The 21,396-nt window shown below is 38.8% G+C and overlaps 3 protein-coding genes across 4 annotated transcripts; 2 read left to right on the plus strand and 1 right to left on the minus strand.

Moving 5' to 3' along the window:
• Positions 1-1,727: 1,727 nt before the first annotated feature.
• On the plus strand, positions 1,728-21,072 carry LOC132164010 (UDP-glycosyltransferase 76E2-like). Of its 2 annotated transcripts, none has more exons than XM_088519044.1 (2): positions 1,728-2,244; positions 19,001-21,072. In XM_088519044.1, the coding sequence occupies exons 1-2, from the start codon at positions 1,755-1,757 to the stop codon at positions 19,873-19,875; spliced, it is 1,365 nt and encodes a 454-aa protein (XP_088375170.1). In that variant the 5' UTR covers positions 1,728-1,754; the 3' UTR covers positions 19,876-21,072. The 2 variants fall into 2 exon arrangements, with proteins under 2 accessions (XP_088375170.1, XP_059430402.2); XM_059574419.2 differs by lacking the exon at positions 19,001-21,072 and adding an exon at positions 2,486-3,449.
• LOC132164617 (UDP-glycosyltransferase 76E2-like) lies at positions 5,274-6,897 on the minus strand. The gene is made up of 2 exons (XM_059575153.1): positions 6,385-6,897; positions 5,274-6,157 (listed from the first exon to the last, which is right to left on the minus strand). Exons 1-2 carry the CDS (start codon positions 6,866-6,868, stop codon positions 5,286-5,288), a joined length of 1,356 nt encoding a protein of 451 aa, XP_059431136.1. The 5' UTR covers positions 6,869-6,897; the 3' UTR covers positions 5,274-5,285.
• Positions 10,149-11,729, plus strand: LOC132164486 (UDP-glycosyltransferase 76E1-like). Its single transcript, XM_088519199.1, has 2 exons — positions 10,149-10,646; positions 10,800-11,729. The coding sequence occupies exons 1-2, from the start codon at positions 10,163-10,165 to the stop codon at positions 11,684-11,686; spliced, it is 1,371 nt and encodes a 456-aa protein (XP_088375325.1). The 5' UTR covers positions 10,149-10,162; the 3' UTR covers positions 11,687-11,729.
• Positions 21,073-21,396: the final 324 nt, after the last annotated feature.

The raw sequence follows: 21,396 nt of genomic DNA on the forward strand, positions 1-21,396 counted from the left end.
TATTTTTTATTATTATTTAAATGAAAAAATCACTACAAAACAAATTTTTTTTACTTGTTCATATAAAAAAATTTGACATCACATTAATTAATCACTTTCAAACCAAAAATTACCTACCAAGTTCATTCCCAAACAAGCTCTTTGGGTTTGATATTCGTTATGGCCCCACCACCTTTTATTAGGCTTGTGAAAGGTTACTTAAAAAAAAAAAAAAAATTAATCAAATGGAAAAGGAATTATAAAGGGAGGTATTTCTGATTTTTTTTATCAGAATGGATGACCAATCGAAAATGTTTTTAATATTAGGTTAGACGCCGTCTATTTAACTAACAATTGTGCTTGAACCTTATAATTAATTAGCACTTCTAGTAACTTTATTAGCCTTTTATCTATGAAAAAAGAGCAAAAAAAAGTTGATATTCGAAATAATGAAAGTAAAAGTTTTAATCCTTGAAGAGATTCAGCTTTTGAACGATAGAAGCTGTTAATTGAATAAGAAAAAGATAGTCCATTGCGCACAACTTGGTGTCTTTGTGGTAAGAATAGGAAAAAAATTAGTTTGGGGACCATAGTGAGAAAAATAAAGGAGTCGAGAGAAAGGTACAAGAAATTGAGAAGGTGGTTCTAACATTTCCTTGAACGAGCTAATAGATTTTGTCATTTTAATTGCAGAGATGTTTTAATTGAAAAATATTGCAAAGACGCTTTGGTGAAAACTAATTATTTTTTCTTTACATTGATGGATGTGTCAAGTCCATATTATGAGTGCAGATTGTAAATGAGTTTGGGTAGTAAGTCTCATATTAATTGTACATTAGACAAATTTGAGTTTTATATATTAGACCCACTGAGGATTCATCGGTCCAAGTGCATCCCTGTTATCCAAAATCAAACGCGTGTTTCCGAAGAATACGCGGGAACCTATGTCAGCGGTTAATACTCAAGTACACCTGCTACCCATGATCCGTCTCACTCAGAGAGCACACGTGGACTCTTGGGAAATGTAGGACCTACTATGCTAATGTGATAGCTACTATCAAATACCTATAAAAAGGAAACTCCAACTCATTTTCTGGTGATCAATTTGCCCTTGCTTGATTTCTCATTTAAACTCATGCACTTTCAAACATAATTACTGACTTAGGCATCGAGCTATCCTCGTTGGCAACCACCGATAACTCTTATCCTATTTTCATCTTCTTTTGTAGTAGATAATTTTTTATTTTTTATTTTAGAAAACAATCTTCTACTGATTTGGAATACATCCTTATCCACAGCTAACAAATCATTCAAAGAATTAGCACAACTGGAAGATCTATCCTATCCAAAGATCTATCTTTCTCAAGTTGAATTCAAGTAATATTACATATTTGATAATTGCTCAACTTGAATTCAAATAGTACAGATTTGATAATTGTAAATTTAGTTTTCAAATATTGTATCCATGCTCAATGACCTGATGAGGTTTATTTTGTAATTTTACCATCTTAAACAAATATTCTTTTACTTTACACTACTTAATGACACAATGCCGCCAGCCACCAGCCACCAGCAGCCAGGAAAAAGGGATCAAACAAGAGCCACAACTTTCTTTACGGCTTATCCAGATCCAGTCAATGTGATTACTCCACGTCGATACGTAGCCCAACTCTAAACCTTCGTCATTGCATACGCACATCTCTATGGTCGAATTTTCTTCAATTTAAAGGTGCAAACTCTGTGTGTGCGTGTCTGTGACTGTGAAAGAGAGAAAGATGGAAAAGCAAGGAAAGAGATGTCTCCGGCGGGTGGTGCTGGTACCGGCGCCGTTCCAAGGCCACATAAACCCAATGCTTCAGTTGGGAAGCATTCTCCACTCCAATGGCTTCTCTATCACTGTCTTTCACGCCCAATACAACTCCCCAGACCCATCAAACCACCCAGATTTCAGCTTTATTCCCTTGCCAGATTCCTCATCTGACCACAACATCTTAGCTGGCGAGTTAATAGCTTTTGCATTGGAGCTTAATGCCAAATGCAAAGCTCGTTTCCCAGAATGCTTGGCTGATGAAGTGATGAGGCAACAGGGCTCCGACATTAATGGAATCGCCTGCATTATCTACGACGAATTCATGTACTTCTCTGAAGAAACAGCAAAGGATCTCAATCTCCCAAGCGTCATCTTACGCACAGCTAGTGCTTCTAGTTTTCTTACCCGTACTGCCCTTATCAACCTAAAGGCAGAAGGCCACATTCCCTTCCCAGGTATATCTATTATTATATATGTTCCACAAAGAATAATACAATTTAGTAGAGTTTTGTATGACTGCGTGCAACCGGATAATGTGACAAAAAAAAAAAAAAAAAACCAAAACATTGATTCAAGTGTTGTATGACAATTGTATAAGAGCCTACTAAATAGAATTACTCTACACATAAATTAGTTTGTGATTGTTAAATGATCACATCTCATTGAACTAATAACTTAAACTATTTTGGATTACAGAATCTAGGTCGCAGGATCCAGTTCCGGAGCTTTATCCACTCAGGTTTAAGGATCTACCTTTCTCTGTTTTTGGAAAATTAGATACGTTTTTGCAACTAATAAGCAAAGGTTCCAAGATTGAAACATCTTCGGCCATCATTTATAATACAATTGACTGCCTTGAAAATTCATCATTAGCAAAGATCCAACAGCAATGTCAAGTTCCAATCTTTCCAATAGGCCCTATGCATAGGATTGCCCTAGCCTCCTCTAGTAGCTTATTAGAAGAGGACACTAATTGCTTGGCATGGCTTGATAAGCAAAGCTGTAAATCAGTCATTTATGTAAGCTTGGGAAGCGTGGTATTCATGGACGTCAAAGAGCTTGTTGAGATGGCTTGGGGGCTAGCAAATAGCAAGCAACCTTTTTTGTGGGTGGTTCGGCCAGGCTCAATTCGTGGTGCAAAATGGATTGAACTACTGCCTGAAGGTTTCAAAGAAGATATTGGCGAGAGGGGATACATTGTGAAATGGGCACCCCAAAAAGAAGTTCTGGCACATATTGCTGTGGGAGGGTTTTTGAGCCATTGTGGATGGAATTCAACGTTGGAGAGCATTAGCGAAGGAATTCCAATGATATGCAAACCATGTTCCGGGGACCAAAGTGCGAATGCAAGGTATGTGAGCCATGTATGGAGAGTAGGCCTAGAATTGGAGAGTGAGTTGGAGAGAGGTGAGATAGAGAGAGTTGTAAGAAGACTTATGGTGGATGAAGAGGGGAAGGAGATGCAAAAGAGGGGAAAGATTTTGAAGGAGAAATTTGAACTTTGCATCAGAGAAGGTGGTTCTTCCAACAATTTCTTGAAACAACTAATAGACATGATCATGTCATTTTAATTGCAAAGACGCCTTGATATAAGAAAGAGAAGGCTAAGATGCTTTAAAACTGAGAAAAAATAATTCAAAGATGCTTTGATCAAAAGTTATTATTATTTTTTATTTAGATTGATGGATGATTTAAGTTATATTATGTGTGGGGATTCTAATTATAGATTTTCACGTTAGTTTGTACAAAAAAATATAATAAAATTTAAAACACTCCAAACATTTTTCATTTAATTATTTGTACCAAGAAGTTCGTCATTCTAGTTTATCATTCCTTGCTCTTCTAAAAACGAGTATCTATTTATTTATTTATTTTTATTACGAGAAGTAATAACAAGTAATTAATTTCTGACCTCATATTTATTATGAAAAATAACAAGTATTAGGATTTTAGTATTGGCAAAATTAATATCAAAACATGGTATGTACTAAGGTTTAGGGTTGAATCGGGATCAAAATGCGGTTCAAGAAATGTCAAGAATTGAAGTTTGTGGTTCAAGAAATGTCGACCGATCAAAGAAATGCATCAAGTCCAATACTAAAAAATGAGACGCTCGATCGAAGGTCGTTCAACCGAAAGGATGCAAAGCTGTTCAATAGTACTCAGACCCAAGAAGCTAGATCAAAACTTCTTTTTTTTTTCTTCTTATCTAGGGATCATATTTCAAGTCCATATATCGAAGTTCCAAAAAAATCTCTTAATTATATTTATCTATATTGGGAAGTATGGGACACTATTTTATGATCCCATATTCTCCTACAACAGTAATTATTTATTTTGTTTATTTAATAAGGTAATTAAGTAATATAAAAATACTAGATTTATATCTCTTTTACAACATGTTGACACATGTTATAATGTGATCGAAATGTGTTAAAAAATTCGTTCTATCATCTCTCCTCCAATAAAAAATCATTTTTATCCTTGCTCTCTCAAATACGTACATGCATGATCGATCTGGACGCTTTGTGCTTGGGTTTTTTTCACTCTGAGAGTGGATTGATTCCGAAAAAGACGTACAAATTTTAAAAAATATAATAGGTAAAAAAAAAAAAAAAATGACCGTTAGGAAAATATGAATTTTAAAAAATATGAACATTAGAAAAAAAAAGACAAATTTTGAAAAATGTAACGAGTAGGGAAATGAAAAAAGTTTGAAATTATTGTTGGTGAAAGTTGTGGCTCTTGTTTGATCCCTTTTTCCTGGCGGCTGGCGGCATTGTGGTCTATTTCTTGCACTTTACGGGCCTATTCAGATGCCGAAACTCGAAAGGGTAGTAAGAAACAATAGCCTGCATTATTGCATATTTTAACACTCCATGTTATATATATATATATTTCTCCCCCAATAAATTCTAAGAATGAGCACCAAATTAAAGGAAAGAAATGAAGACCGTCATCATTAATTATGTAGATAAATGATATATTTATTTGTTCACCTATTTTCGTCGAACTTAATATCATAGTAGCTCATGAGCGAACTTGAGATAAACTCGATTAGTACTCGACTCGATTATGTTATTAGCCATGTCTTATGAAATTCGGTTAAAACTTGGTACAATAACTGCTGATCAGGGTTATCTTAATGAACCCATGTATAAACCATATTTATATACTCATTAATTCATAACTACTTTTTTATCATTAAAAAAAAAATAATAATAAAAAAGAGACTACTTTTTTAGATTGAATGCACGTCTATCTACTTGTTAAATAAAAAATTACATATATTAATTATTATCAAACATAGGAATATATAGAATCAATTAGCATGTGCCTCTCCAAATAATAAATAAGAAAAAGCTCTTTCCTAGGGAGTAGAAAGCAATACAACAGTACTATAAGGGACAACAAAAGAAATATATATATATATATATATATATATATATATATATATATATATATTAAAAATATTGGACCTCCATATATAGTCATATTAAAACGACCTAATCATCTCCACTAGTCTATTTATGGAATTGTAAGAAGAACCACCTTCTTTAATGCAAAGTTTAACATTCTCCTTCAATTTCTTAGCATTTTCCCTCATGGCCTCCCCTTCTTCATCGATCATAAGTTTTTTTACAGCTTTTTCTATCTCACCTCTCTTCAGATCACCTTCCAATTCTAGGCCTACCCTCCATACATGGTTAACATATCTTGCATTCACTTTTTGGTCCCCGAAACATGGTCTGCATATCATTGGAACTCCTTCACAAATACTCTCAAGTGTTGAATTCCATCCACAATGGCTCAAAAATCCTCCTACCGCACCATGTGCCAAAACTTCTTTTTGGGGTGCCCATTTCACAATATAACCCCTCTCATCAATGTTTTTTTTTAAACCTTGGGGCAGCACCTCAATCCATTGTGCATCAAGAGTTGAGCCCGACCGAACCACCCACAAGAAAGGTTGTTGGCTGTTCACTAGCCCCCAACCCATCTCAACAAGCTCGTCGACGTCCATGGATGCTATGCTTCCTAAGCTTACATAAATAACTGAGTTACAACTTTGCTTATCAAGCCATGCCAAGCAACTAGTGTCCTCTTCCAATAAGCTACTAGAGGAGGCTGAAGAAATTCTATGCAATGGGCCGATTGGGAAGGTAGGAACTTGACATTGCTGTTGGATCTTTGCCAATAACGAATTTTCAAGGCAATCAACTGTATCATAAATGATGGCAGAAGATGTTCTAATGTTATTAGTATTACTCAATAGTTGCAAAAAGTTCTCTAATTTTTCCGAAAATATAGGTAGATCCTTGAATCTGAGTGGATAAAGCTCCAAAATTGAATCGTTCGACCTAGATTCTGTAATACAAAAAAGTTTTCAAGTGATTAGTTTGATGGGTTATGATCATGCAAGAAGATAATTTAGATTTCAAATCTGTTTATATATACAGTTTCATTTAACCAATCCTCATGTTAAAGAAAAAATTCAAAAATGGGTTAGGACTGCCACGTCTACATTTTAAAATAATTACGAAATAAAAATGCGATAGCAATATTACTGTATCCTTTTTTCATCTTGAATATACCTGGGAAGGGAATGTGGCCTTCTGCCTTCAGTTGGAAAAGGGCATCACGAGCAAGAGAAACGGCAGCACTACCTAATCGAAAGATAATGCATGGAAGCTTCAGATCCTTTGCAGCTGCTTCGGAGAAGTACATGAGCTGATCGTAGATGATGCAGGCGATTCCATCGTACGGTCCCAGTTGCCTCATCACTTGAGCCAAGCATTCCTGGAAACGAGCTTTGCAATCTGTATTAAGCTGCAATGCAAAATCTATGATCTCGCCAGTGGTGGCGGCCGATGATGAGGTATCTGGTAAGGGGAGAAAGCTGAAATCCGGGTGGCTGGAAGGTTTGGGGGAGTTGTATTGGGCGTGAACGACGGTGATGGAGAAGCCATTGGAGTGGAGGATGCTTCCCAACTGAAGCATTGGGTTTATGTGGCCTTGAAACGGACCTGGTACAAGCACCACCCGGTTGAGACGCCGGATATTTCCTCGCTTTTCCATCTCCGCTTGTCTCTCACACGCGCGCACGGTTTTTCTCATGGGAGCCAAAATTGCATGAAATGAAGTTCTCATAACAACTGACTCTGAATAAAACAGTTTTCTGCGTCCGATTGCGTATGCAATGACGAGGTCTAGAAGTGGAGCAATCACATAATTGATGCCAACTTTTGACTACATAAACTGTAAGGAAGCACGTGGCTTTTCTTTGACCCATTTTGTCTGGTGGCTGGTGGGATTTTGTCAATAACTTCTCTTAGTTTTCTCTGTTTTATTAAAATATTATTTTCTTACAAAATATAAATTATATATTTATAATAAAATAATGGGGTAACTTCACTTATACCCCCTATACTTTCACCCTTTTTGCAGACACCCCCCCATTGTTCAAAAGCTCTCACTTTGGTGTATCAAACTTTCGTTTCCTTTCACTTTGCCCCTTCCGTTAGAATTTTCCGTGAAACCCTAACGGAAGGGTGTGAAATTTCAATCTTACCCTTATCTTTTATTAAAAAATAATTTTCTTTTTTTTAAATCCTAACCCGTGGGTTTACCGGTGGATCTAACCCACCCGTATTGTGACCCACGGGTCATATTATTATATATATATATATATATATATATATATATTTTAAAAAAGAAAAAAAAAATAGTGGCATTATATATATATATATATATATATACACATATATATATATTTAAAAAAAAAAAGAAAAAAGAAAAAAAACTAGTGGCATTATATATATATATTTTAAAAAAGAAAAAAAGAATAGTGGCATTATTATTAATAATATTATTATATATATATATATATATATATATATATATATATTTTAAAAATGAAAAAAAGAATAGTGGCATTATTATTATTCTTATTATTCTTATTATATATATATATATATATATATATATATATATATATATATATTTTTTTTTTTAAATGAAAAAAAGAATAGTGGCATTATTATTATTCTTATTATATATATATATATATATATATATATATATAAAAGAAAAAAAAAATAGTGACATTATTATATATATATTAAAAAAAAAAATAAAAAAATAAAAAAAAATAAAAATAAAAAATAGTGACCCACCGGGGGTCACTTGTGACCCGTCGGTGGGTCACTTTGTGACCCGCCGGTGGGTCACCGGTGGTCACTTGTGACCCCCCGGTGGGTCACTTTTTTATATATTTTATATATTATTTTTTAATATAATAATTATAATTATAATTTTTTATTTATAAATAAGGGTAAATTTGAAATTTTAAAAAAAGTTAGGGGTATAAAGGTCTTTTACTAAATTAAACGTTTGATTTAACTGCAAAAGCTAACGGTAGGGGGATATTTGAAAGGAAATGAAAGTTTGATACACCAAAGTGAGAGCTTTTGAACAATGGGGGGGTGTCTGCAAAAAGGGTGAAAGTATAGGGGGTATAAGTGAAGTTACCCTAAAATAATGTATAAACAAATTATTTTAATTCCCTACGCATTGAGCATCACTTTAGCATTCACAATATTTCCAACAGCTTTATTCACGTGAACCCATGTGAATATGTCTCCCAACAGAAAAAAATCTCAACCCCCGAAAGGGACTGCGACTCTCTACGGTTCACGTGAACCCATGTCAATATGTCTCCCAACAGAAAAAAAACTCAACCGCCGAAAGGGACTGCGACTCTATATGGTGGATGAAGACGGGAAGGAGATGCAAAAGAGGGAAAATAATTTGAAGGCGAGATGTGAACTTTGCATCTGAGAAGGTGGTTCTTCCAGCAATTCCTTGAACGAGCTAATAGACATGATCAAGTCATTTTAATTACAAAGACACTTTGATATAAGAAAGAGAATGCAAAGATGCTTTAAAGCTCGGGGAAAAAAAATAGAAAGATGCTTTGATAATAACATATTTTTTTTCTTTAAATTGATGAATAGATTAAGTTATATTATGTGTGCAGATTCTAATTATTAACTGTTACATCAATTTATACAAAAATCATAATATCTTAAACTTTTTTCATTTAATTATTAGTACAATGAAGTTTGTCATGCTAGTTTATCATTTCTCGCTCTATAAAATAGAGTATATATTTACTTTTGTTTATTTATTACAATAAGTAATAACAAGTAATTAATTCAGACCTCCTACTCATTCTAAACAATAACAACCGTAAGTTTTTAGTATTAGCAAATTTAGTTTCATTGTTATGTTGTAAGGTTTAGGTTTATAGTTGAGTCAGGATCAAAATGCGGTTCAAGAAACATCAAGAATTGAAGTTTGGAACATCTCGGTGGATGCCTCGATCAATCTAAGCTTGACCGATCAAAGCAGTGCATCAACTGTTGTTCCATGCTACACCAGTGTTGGCAATAAGCAAACCTGGGCCATGTCCCACTGAAATTGTTTCATTTCCACGGTATATTCGGTTGTAGAAATGTCAAACTCAAAAGTAATATTTTGATTTGGCAAGATACCAAATCATGCTCTGTTTTTTAATTATATAGGATAATATTGTACACTTGGTAACTCCTATCTCGTATCAGGTAGGTTAATTTGGATTTAAACTATATATATATATATATATATATATATATATATATATATATATATATTCAAATAAAACTACTGTAATATCCACCGACACCACAAGGGACACTTTCAGCCTGACAGGACAAAGCGGTCAAACAAAAGATGGCTGCTTACTTTGACCCAACTCCTTGTCCAACTTTGAACTTTCAATCGTCATTGCATACGTACGCATTTTGATGAATAAGTAGAGTTAATTAAACCCAAAAGTTTCACCATTTCCAGCAAGCATCTACAATTTATGTGCATTTTTAGTGTGTCATTACATGCTTATAAGAGATTAAACAACATTTAATTTAGCTAATGATTAGGCAGTATTATTTAAACTTTAATCCAAATGGTTGAGATATATATTATCATCTCGATCAGCATGTTATCACTCGTGATATGTGCATGTGTGTGTATTTTAAATCTAAAACTAATAATATTATATGTTGTAAACGGTGAGTGTTATAAAATCTAAACAATTTAATTCAAAAATAATAGTTAGGATTATGAGATATATAGACTTTCAATGCCGCCAGCACCCAGCAGCCAGGAAATATAAAAAGGGATCAAACAAGAGCCACAACTTTCTTTACGGGTTATCCGGTCAAGCCCAAACTCTAAACCTTCGTCATCGCATACGCATCTCTATGATCGATTTTTCTTCAATTTAAAGGCGCAAACTCTTTGTGCGCGTGTCTGTGTGTGAGGGAGAGAGAGATGGAAAAGGAAGGAAAGAGATGCCTCCGGCGGGTGGTGCTGGTACCGGCGCCGTTCCAAGGGCACATAAACCCGATGCTTCAGTTGGGCGGCATTCTCCACTCCAATGGCTTTTCCATCACTGTCTTTCACGCCCAATACAACTCCCCAGACCCTTCAAGCCACCCAGATTTCAGCTTTATTCCCTTGCCAGATTCCTCAACTGACCAGACCATCGTAGGTGGCCAATCAATAGATTTTGTATTGGAGCTTAATGCCAAATGCAAAACTCGTTTCCCAGAATGCTTGGCTCAAGTGATGAGGCAACTCGGCTCCGACGACAGAATCGCCTGCATTATCCACGATGACTTCATGTTCTTCTCTCAAGAAACGGCAAAGGATCTGAAGCTTCCAAGCATCGTCTTACGCACAACTAGTGCTTCCAATTTTTTTGCCCGTGATTACCTTCCCCAACTAAAGTCAGAAGGCCACCTTTCCTTCCCAGGTATATATATATATACATCAGGCCTCTGTTTTGCAGATGATTTTATTACACAGGAGTCTATTAAATAGAATTACTCTATGCATAAATTAACTTGTTACTGCTAAATGATCACATCCCATCGAATTAATCACTTAAAACTTTTTTGGATTACAGAATATAGGTTGCAGGATCCAGTTCCAGAGCTTTATCCACTTAGGTACAAGGATCTAAGTCTCCCCACATCCACATCTGGAACAGTACTAGAGAGGATTATGCAAATGCTGAGTAAAATTTCCAACTTTGAGACATCTTCAGCCATCATTAATAATACAATTGACTACCTTGAAAATTCATCATTGGTAAAGCTCCAACAGAAATGTCAAGTTCCAATCTTCCCAATAGGCCCTATGCACAAGATTGCTTCGGCCTCCTCTAGTAGCTTATTGGAAGAGGATACTAGCTGCTTGGCGTGGCTTGATAAGCAAAGTTGTAACTCAGTCATTTATGTAAGTTTGGGAAGTGTGACATTCATGGATGTCAAAGAGCTTGTTGAGTTGGCTTGGGGGCTAGCACAAAGCAAGCAACCTTTTTTATGGGTGCTTCGGCCAGGCTCAATTTATGGTGCAAAATGGATTGAAGTACTGCCCGAAGGTTTCAAAGAAAACATTAGCGAAAGGGGTTACATTGTGAAATGGGCACCTCAAAAGAAAATTTTGGCACACGATGCAGTGGGAGGGTTTTTGAGCCATTGTGGATGGAATTCAACACTGGAGAGTATTTGTGAAGGAATTCCAATGATATGCAGACCGTGCTTCGGAGATCAGAGAGTGAATGCAAGGTATGTGAGTCATGTATGGAAGGTAGGCCTGGAATTGGAGAGTGATCAGTTGGAGAGAGGTGAGATAGAGCGAGCTATAAGAAGACTTATGGTGAATGAAGACGGAAAGGAGATGCGGAAGAGAGGAAAGAATTTGAAGGAGAGATGTGAACTTTGCATCAAAGAAGGTGGTTCTTCCAGCAATTCCTTGAAAGAGCTAATAGACATGATCAAGTCATTTTAATTGCAAAGACATATATCAAAGAGAGTGCAGAGATGCTTTAAAGCTCCCAAAAAAAAAAAAAAAAAAAAAAAAAGGCAAAGCTGCTTTGATTATAACATGTTTTTTTTTTTTTGTTTAAATTGATGAATACATTAAGTTATATTATGTGTGCGGATTCTAATTATGGAGTGTCAAGTCAATTTGTACTAAAATTACAATATCCAAAACATTTTTTGTTTAATTATGAGGGTGGCCCAAATCCTCTTTGCCTTTTTTTTTCATTTTTTTTTTCATTTTTTTTTAAAAAATATAAGAGTAATTAGGTTTTCTCAATATCTTCTCAAAAGCCAAAAGTTGGCCGGCTTGTCTTTGACTTTTTTGTAAATTTCAAGCTGCATATATATGCAAACTCTCAGAGAGAGAGAGAGAGAGAGAGAGGAGGAATGTTGATACACAGTTTTTCGGAATGGTGGCGTGGCACGCTTTGAAGTGGTGCTGACAACTTCGTGGATGCTTCAAGCTACACATAGAAAGAGCAAACAGGATTAGAGCCCCCGATGGTGTCCCGACGGGGGAGCTCCGATGCCTAAGTCAGAAAGTGAGTAAAGAGTGTTTAAGCAACCAAAGTTTTAGAGCTAAGATTGAACATACCATTGATAGAAATCAAGACCTGTATTTATAGGCATGGAGCAGAATTTGTTCCCCGCATATCTCAGGGCTGCTATCCCTGAATATCTGGTTCGCAGTTACTTTGATAGAGGAGGAATCTTGGGACGAAGTGATAAGGTTGTTGTTTTGAATTAGATAACCTTTTGAATTCGAATAACTGCTTATCCCGCTTATGTAGGGATTGTTTGTAGGTGGATAACCTCTATGCTGTAGAAAGCCCTTTTTTTGAATGTGAGATAATGTTCACTGGAGCTAGTAAGGATATTTGCATATCTTTAATTGTAGAATGACAGTTTCACCCTTGACACTTAACTTATTTGCTTTTGAAGAGTTGTGTCTTAGATCTAGCCTCTACCGAGGCGTGGTCTCGGACTCGTGTCCGAGACTTCCTTGGTTTACGAAGCCTTCTTGGGGAAAGCCTGTCCGAGGCCTTGTCGGGTGTTCTGTTCAGCTTAGGTCGGGTTTGGGGCCCGTTGGGCTTTAACTGCGGATCCATGGCCTAATAGTTACCCCCCAATTTCCTGATCTAGAAGATTATGGAAATTCTTGCCTATAAATGGATCAGCATTCCGAAATTAAACTTGAGTAAAAATCCGAGACCTCTAAGGCGGGAATATTTGAATTTCGATATTTGGTGGGAAAACTAAAACCAAATTTTACCGAGACGGTTGATCTGACCGAGGGCGTATCGGTCGCTCCATGTGTTAGTGTCTGGATAGATGTCTTTTCAGTTTTTGAGCGTCAGCTGTCATGCGGAATATACAGAGGCGCCTTTTCTGCCGCATTTATTGCGTGCGTATCTCGGGGAAGGCTTTGGCATTCTTCATTCTTATCTTTACCTTATAAAATCTTTCCTTTCTTATTTCTCTCTTATTTCGCACCGAGCTTTTGCAACATTTTGTTCTCTCCTGCTCTATTCTTTCTCTCTACTTCTATCATTTTGTGGCTATGTCTCAAGGAGAAGGATCAGGGTCTGACTGTGGTTTGGGTAAAACTTACCCAGCCTTGTGGAAGCCAGATCTGACCTCGGCTGATGAGCGCCGAGTCAGATTGGACTGTTATATCCCAAAAACGGTGAAACTCCGTTTTGATGATGAGAGGAAAGGCGCCATTGTGGATGCTGAAAGCCACGAGGTCTGTCTCTATGAAGAAATGTTCTGTGCAGGCCTTAACCTTCCTTTTCCCAAGGTTGTCTGTGAGCTTCTCGGTTGCCTGAATATCGCTCCCCATCAATTGGTTCCCAATGGCTGGAGGATTTTTTTGCTTGTGTGGTCGTTTGGCCCCTAGCCCTTGGAGAAGGAAAGAGCCTGACCGTTCCAGAATTTCTCTGGATATATCGACTCCAGAAGAATCCAAATAGTGATGGGCTATATAATTTCCAAACGAGATGAGGAAAACTCTTCCTCATCGACAAGACTTTCACCAGTAACCACAAGTGGAAGAACAAGTACTTCTTTGCACAGGAGCAATGGGAATTTGCTCCTCGAGAGAAGGTGGAGGGGCCGAGAGTACCCCGGGAGACGACTACCCCCCATTTGGGTCTCCACAAGACCTTGAGTTTGTCGGAGGAGGAGACGCTCCGAGTTAACACGGTTTTGTTCTGGGCTCAGAGTCATGAGTCGGCCATGACCTTTAAGAGACTAGTTACAACGGGGGCGCTAAACCGCTGTTTATATGCCGACAGAGAGGATGTCGCTGGGTCACGGAAGAGACCTTCTCGCCCAGCTGTTTATTTGGGCCCTCCAGCCGCCAATACCCGAGGTGCTACCCCCCGAAAACCTATTCTAGACAAAGGCAAGAAGAAGGTAGATGAGTCTCGGGTAAAGGAGGCTCTGCAATTGGTTGATGAGCCCGAGGAGCGTGAGGCTCCTCAAATGAAGAAAAGGAAGCTAGTGAAGGGCAAAGGCCCTGATATCGAAGCTGGAAAGGGGAAATTCCTTTTTGCTGATCTTTTGGCTGCTCGGAGGAGAGTTAACCCATAGCCTGATGTGGCTCCTGTAACGGCCTACGAGAATATTCTCGCCAATCATCCGATTGCTGCCACTCCTCTGACAGCAACCCCCGTAGAACCTCCTAGAGCTGCTGCTACTACTGCTATCCCCGTGGAGTCGGTGTTACCGGTCCATTCTGGTCCCAATATTGAACATCTTTTGGTTGATCCGTTTTCGGACAGCTCAATGGGGATGGAGCCGGAAGATAATAGGCTGCACGATGATATAGAAGTGAGGCCTTGGGTGATATCCCCGATAGCCGAGGAGCAACCTCGAGTTTCGACTTTCGTGCTCGAGGCGTTGTCTCGGGCTCCGACACCGAGACCTGAGGCTGAGGCTGGTACCTATTCCAAGACCTCTGGTTATTCCCTGGTGAAGCCTCGGAATGTAGAATGGACTGTAGGAGAGCCCCTGTCTCGGTTTGGTAGACAATTGCTGGGGAACCCGTTTCAAGCTTTGATAGAGCTGGTTCCCCAAGATAGCTTGACGAGCAAACGAGACATTTCTCCCAAGGGTATGGCAGAGTCAATGTTATTCAATCAGTTGTGTGTAAGTATCACTCTTTATAGGACTTTCTTTTTGCCTGAGTTGTATTCTGTTTGATTAACTTTATCTGTTGCAGGGAGTTATGAAGTCAGTAGTCTTATATTGCTACTTGAGGAAGTTTCTCCAGGAGTCTGCATCCGAAAGCCTCCAAAGCAGGCTTGGGGCTTCTGAGGCTGAGAATGTTAAACTGAATGATACGTTGGCTCAGCAAGACAAAGAGCTTCTTCTTCTTGGCTAGCAGCAGTCAACAACTCAAGCTGAGTTTGTGCAGGCCGAGTCCCGGATTTCGGCTCTATCTTCTGAATTGCTGACCTTTCGTGCTGATCACTCAAAGCTCCAAGGGGATCATTCCATCGTAAAGGAGGACCTGAGTCAACTTGAGGAGAAGCACGCAGAGGTCTTAGAGCAGTTGAAGGCTTCTCAGGTGGATGCTGCTGGCCCAAATTCTAAAATTGAAGAGGCTATCAACGGCCAAGCGGTTGCTGAGGAACGACTCAAATTTTTTCGGGGAAAGCTTGAGGAGAAAAAACTACGACTCAAAGAAGCCGAGGCCCAGTCTTCCAACTATTTGCAGCAACTGTCGTACGCTTCCTGGACTCGGGATAGTGCCTAGGCCGATGGGATCATCCTTGGTTTTGAGACCTCTCGGTCTTGGGCCAAGGATCCTGCTCGCACCATTGATCTTGACACAGTCAAGCCTGAGACCATTCCCGTTTCTGATAAGGCTTTAAAACAGCTTATCAGTCTCGGGTCAGATTTGATGCCCGACGTTGAGGGGATTGACAGATTTGCTCATCGGCCGTTTTCGGGTTCTGAAGAGTCCTCGGGTGATGAGAGGACCGCTTCTGGTCACGGTGCCGAGACCCCATCTGCTTCTAAGGCTCCATCTGCAGACCCCAAAGAAGGCTAAACTCCACTTTCTTTTTTTTTTTTTTTGCTTGTAATAAAGTAGTTAGTACATTTGATTTTTTTGTAAATGATAAACTTGAAATTTTAATGAAGTGTTTTATATTTATTTCTCGGATTGAACTAGCAATGTTTCTCGAACACCCTTTTCCTTGCAGGATTTATGTTCTTAGCAGATTACTTTTATGAAGTTTGTTTAACCTTTTTCGAGCACACCCATTTTGTTTTTAAGGGATTTCTACTCTTGACAGGCTACTCGTTTGACTTTCTTCGAACACTCCTTTTTTGAAGGTTTTACATTCTTTACAAGTCGTTAGTTTAACATTCTTTGGACACACCTTTTTTGAAGGTTCGTCCCTTGCAGGTTGCTAGTTTTAACCTTCTTCGGACACACCTTGTTTGAAGGTTTTACGTCCTTTACAGGTTTTTAATTTACTTTGTTTTGAAATGCTTAAAAGGTGATTGAAACTTCAGGAGATTCTTTTATTTAATAAAATGTAATGAAAATTACAGGGAAAATAAGAATCAAATGAGAATCAAATAAGAATCACCTTACTGAAATAAGCTAGATAAAATACTTTTTGAGGTGCTCGACATTCCATGGCCTGAGGAGTGCTTTTCCTTCCATGCTTTCAAGGTAATAAGCTCCTGCTCTTCTACATTCAATCACTCTATAGGGTCCTTCCCAATTTGGAGCTAATTTTCCTTCTGCAGGTCTTTCGTAGCAGTGGTAACCTTGTGTAAAACCAGGTCCCCGATCTTGAAACTTCTATGCTTGACTCCTTTATTAAAATACCGAGCAACTTTCTCCTGGTATGCCGACATGGTCGCTTGAGCTTGGTCCTGTTTCTCTTGTAGCAGGTCTAAGTGTAGTTTGAGCCCTTCATCGTTTGTCTTGGGATGGAAAGTCTCGACCCGGTAGCTACCCGAACCTATCTCAGCTGGTATGACTGCGTCGGTCCCAAAAGCCAAGGCGTACGGGGTTTCCTCAGTGGGTATTCTTTTGGTTGTTCGGTATGCCCACAAGACCTCCAAAAGATCATCTGCCCAATCTCCCATCCGATCTCCAAGTTTCTTCTTCAGAATTTTGAAAATTGTCTTGTTAGTGGCTTCTACCTGCCCATTTGCCTGGGGATGAGCTAGAGAAGAGTAGTAGTTTCTTACATGAAGCTTTGCGCACCATTCTCGGAATGACTCACAGTCTACTTGCTTTCCATTATCAGTTACAAATGCATGTGGAATACCATAACGGCATACAACATTCTTCCATAAGAACCGTTCGATGCTTTTGGCTGTAATGTTCACCAGGGCTTCTACTTCTGCCCATTTGGTGAAATAATCTACTGCTACAACCGCGAACCTCACCCCCCCCCCCCCATTCCACGAGGTAATGGCCCTACTATATCTACCCCCCATTGTGAGAAAGGCCATGGGGAAGAGATTGAACTCAGATCCTTTGGGGATTGCTTTGTAATGTTGGCAAAGCGTTGGCATTTGTCATAATTTTTGACTGTTTGTACCGAGTCCCGACTCATATTTGGCCAGTAAAAACCAGCTCTGGTGCTTTATGCGCTAGTATTCTCGCTCCCAAGTGATTGCCGCAGATACCTTCATGAATCTCGCGAAGGACATAATCACCTTCTTCCTTGGAGATACACTTGAAGAGTGGAAGCATGAAGCCTCGTTTGTACAGAATCCCGTTAATGAAGGTAAATCTGGCCGCCCTAGTTCTGACTTGCGTTGCTGACTTTTTATCTAACGGGAGACTTCCCCGTTCCAAATATTCCCTTATGCTCCTCTGCCATTCCAGTATGGTCTCGGTAGCAGAGACCGAGACTGTCTCGGCCACGGCAGGTCTTGTTAACGTTTGGATTGGTTCTTCAGGCTCTTCAGTGCTGCTAGCTGCTGCCGACGCCATTCGGGCTAACTGGTCAGCTCTTTCATTCTCTTCTCTTGGGATCTTCATAATACAGTATTTCTTGAATGTATTCTGTAAATTTTGTACTTTTGATAAATATTGCTTCATTTTACCTCCTCTGGCCTCAAATTCTCCTTGGATGTGCCCGACGATCACCTACGAGTCGCTTCATAGTTCAACGAACTCTGCTCCCATCTCTCAGGCTAAACCGAGTCCTGCCAGAACCACCTCATACTCGGCTTCGTTATTGGTGGTCTTGAACTCCAACCTCAAGGAACTGCATAATTCTTCTCCATCCGGGGTGAGTAATACGACACCGACTCCACCATTCCTCTTTGTAGAGGATCCGTCTACGTAGACTACACACGTCTCATCTTTTTGCCATTCTTGGGTGACAGGCAGATTGGTGAATTCTGCTAAGAAATCAGCCAATATCTGCCCTTTGATAGCGTTCCTTAGGAGGAACTCAATATCAAATTCTCCGAGTTCGATCGCCCAGTTAGCTAATCTGCCAGACAGATCTAACTTTCTGAGTATTTTTTTCAATGAATACTCGGTCAAGACTCTTATAATGTGAGCTTGAAAATAGGGGCGTAGCTTTATAGAAGCAATAGTTAGCGCAAATGCTAACTTCTCTATCTGAGGATACCGTTCTTCTGCTCCCCTCAATGCCCGGCTAATAAAATAAATTGGCTTTTGAATTCCGTCTTCCTCTCGGATAAGGGCAGCACTAACAGTTATTAGGGAGACAACCAAGTATAAATATTATGCCTCTTCCGGAACAGTTCTGATTAACAATGGTGTGCTCGTCAGATACTTCTTCAATTGCTCAAAGGGCTCCTCACATTCTTCAGACCACTCAAAAGCTTTCCTCAGGATTTTAAAGAACGGTAGACACTTGTCAGTCGACCAAGAGATGAAACGGTTCAACGCTGCAATCCTACTCGTCAATTGCTGAAGCTGCTTCGTATTCTTAGGTGATTGCATATCCAAGACTGCTTGGATCTTCTTGGGATTAGCTTCTATTCCTCAATTCAACACCATGTAACTGAGAAACTTTCCCGAGGCCATTCCAAATGCACACTTCGCGGGAGTATAAACTTATGGCTTCTAATCTGGTACAAAGTTAAATCACCGGTTTAAAACTAATAAAAAAAATGTAAAGTTGATATTTAATTACTATTGTAAGTGAGAGACAAGAGAAAGAACACACTCCTTATGGTACACATAAATTATCTTCTTATTATTGAATGATCATAGCCCATGAAACTAATTCACTAACATTCAAACTTTTCTGGATTACAGAATCTAAGACACATGATCCAGCTCCAGAGCTTTATCCACTCAGGTTCAAGGATCTACCTCTCTCCATTTTTACAAATTTAGAGAACTTTTTACAAGTAGTGAGTATAGTTTCTGACAATAAAACATCTTTGGCCATCATTCATAATACAATTGACTGCCTTGAAAATTCATCATTGGCAAAGATTCGACAACAATATCAAGTTCCAATTTTCCCAATAGGCCCTATGCATAGGATTGCCTCGGCCTCCTCTAGTAGCTTATTGGAAGAGGATATTAGCTGCTTGGCGTGGCTTGATAAGCAAAGTTGTAACTCAGTCATTTATGTAAGCTTAGGAAGCATAGCATTCATGGACGTCAAAGATCTTGTTGAGATGGCTTGGGGGCTAGCAAACAGCCAGCAACCTTTCTTGTGGGTGGTTCGACCAGGCTCAATTCGTGGTGCAGAATGGATTGAAGTACTGCCCCAAGGTTTCAAAGAAAGCATTGGCGAGAGGGGTTACATTGTGAAATGGGCACCCCAACAGGAAGTTTTGGCTCACGGTGCAGTGGGAGGATTTTTGAGCCATTGTGGATGGAATTCAACACTCGAGAGTATTTGTGAAGGAGTTCCAATGATATGTATACCATGTTTCGGGGACCAAAGAGTGAATGCAAGGTATGTGAGCCATATATGGAGGGTAGGCTTGGAATTGGAGGGTAAGTTGGAGAGAGGTGAGATAGAGAGAGTTGTAAGAAGACTTATAGTGGATGAAGAAGGAAACGAGATGCGAAAAAGGGGCAAGATTTTGAAGGAGAGAGTCGAACTTTGCACTAGAGATGGTGGTTCTTCCAATAACTCCTTGAACAAGCTAATAGAGCTGATTATGTCATTTTAATTTCACATATGCTAACATCAAAACTACTTTTTTTTTTCTTCTGATTGGAGGGATTATATTTCAAGTCCATATATGGAAGTCCCCAAAAAAATTTCCTAATTATATTTACCTGTATTGTGATGATGTATGGCCACTAGTTTATCGAAAAGACTTTTTGCCTTCTGGAAATAAAGGTGCTCAGAATAAGTTGGATCATAGTCTGGATTGGTAACAGAAGTAGTGGAGGTAGGGGAATGAAAACAGAGGCAAGGGGAAAGCAATCATCGATAAAGCTAAGAAGTTTTTGGCCGCGTAAATAAGGTAAGAGTTGGGCTTCCCACGTAATGAGGGGGAAAGCTATTATGAATAAAGCCAACAAGACCCATATCCTATCTTCAGTTGACGTGTTGTTATCTTGATCCTGTGCTTGAATGAATATCTTGTTATCTTTATCTTCTCCCTTCTTTGAATTCTTTGGGTGCATGTTATAAGAACTTCATTTCAAGTAACTTGCTTTACCATGAGAGAAATCTATATCCCCATTTACCCTGTTTTGGGGACCATAGAGTGAATGCAAGATGAGTGAGTGAGAGCCATATATGGAGGGCGAGTTTGAGAGAGGTAAGATAGAAAGAGGTCGAAAAAGACTTATGGTGAAGGGATGGAGATGTGGAAGAGGGGCAAGAATTACAAAATTTTAAAAAAATTGGCACCCGACATCAACTTTTTAAGCCATGTGCTTCTGACAGTTTTGAATCAAAAATAATATTAAGCAAATTTTATCGTTTCCTTCAAGCCTTGTGCTGCTGTTCAATTCGATCCGAGGACCCAAACGCCTATGTTCATGTTTATCTTTTGCTATCCACTACGTCATTTCCAGTCTTGCATTGAACATCAAAATCATAGTGACATTACAATGTCGATCATACCAAGGAAAGAGATTGGTCGACGAAGCAGCGTCTTCGACCCCTTCAAGGATTTTCCCTTCCCTCTTTTCGATTCTGCGTTTGTGATTCCAAAATCAACTAGAAGAAGGCCCCAAAAGCCAACATGTTCAAGGCCCATCTTCCAGGGCTAAAGGAGGAGGTGAAGGTTGAGATAGAAGATGAAAGAGTGCTCCTCACCATAATTTGTAAACCAGAGGGCTCATGCAAGATACTTGACCCAAGTATGGAGAATAGGACAGGGATGGGAAAATCATTTGGAAAGAGGGGAGATAGAGAGAGCTGTAAGAAGACTTATGTTGGAAAAAGAAGGGGAGGAGATGAGGCAGAGGGCAATGGATTTGAAGGAAAAGATTGATACTTCTACAAGGGAAGGTGGTTCTTCTTACGATTCGTTAAATGAGTTGGTAGAGTAAATCCTGTCACTCAAATTATAACGACCTAGGGAAAGTGTTGTGTTATCACTCTAACAAAACTAGTCAATTTTGAACTTTCTAAATCACTTATAAAACTCAATCTTACCTAGTAAATAACCATTGTAAAATTTAGCACTCGAAAGTTCTTTATAATTTACTCAATGGGTTATTCATCTATTCAT

Source organism: Corylus avellana, chromosome 8 (assembly GCF_965113065.1).
Source record: "Corylus avellana chromosome 8, dhCorAvel1.hap1.2, whole genome shotgun sequence".
In the NCBI taxonomy this organism is placed as follows: domain Eukaryota; kingdom Viridiplantae; phylum Streptophyta; class Magnoliopsida; order Fagales; family Betulaceae; genus Corylus; species Corylus avellana.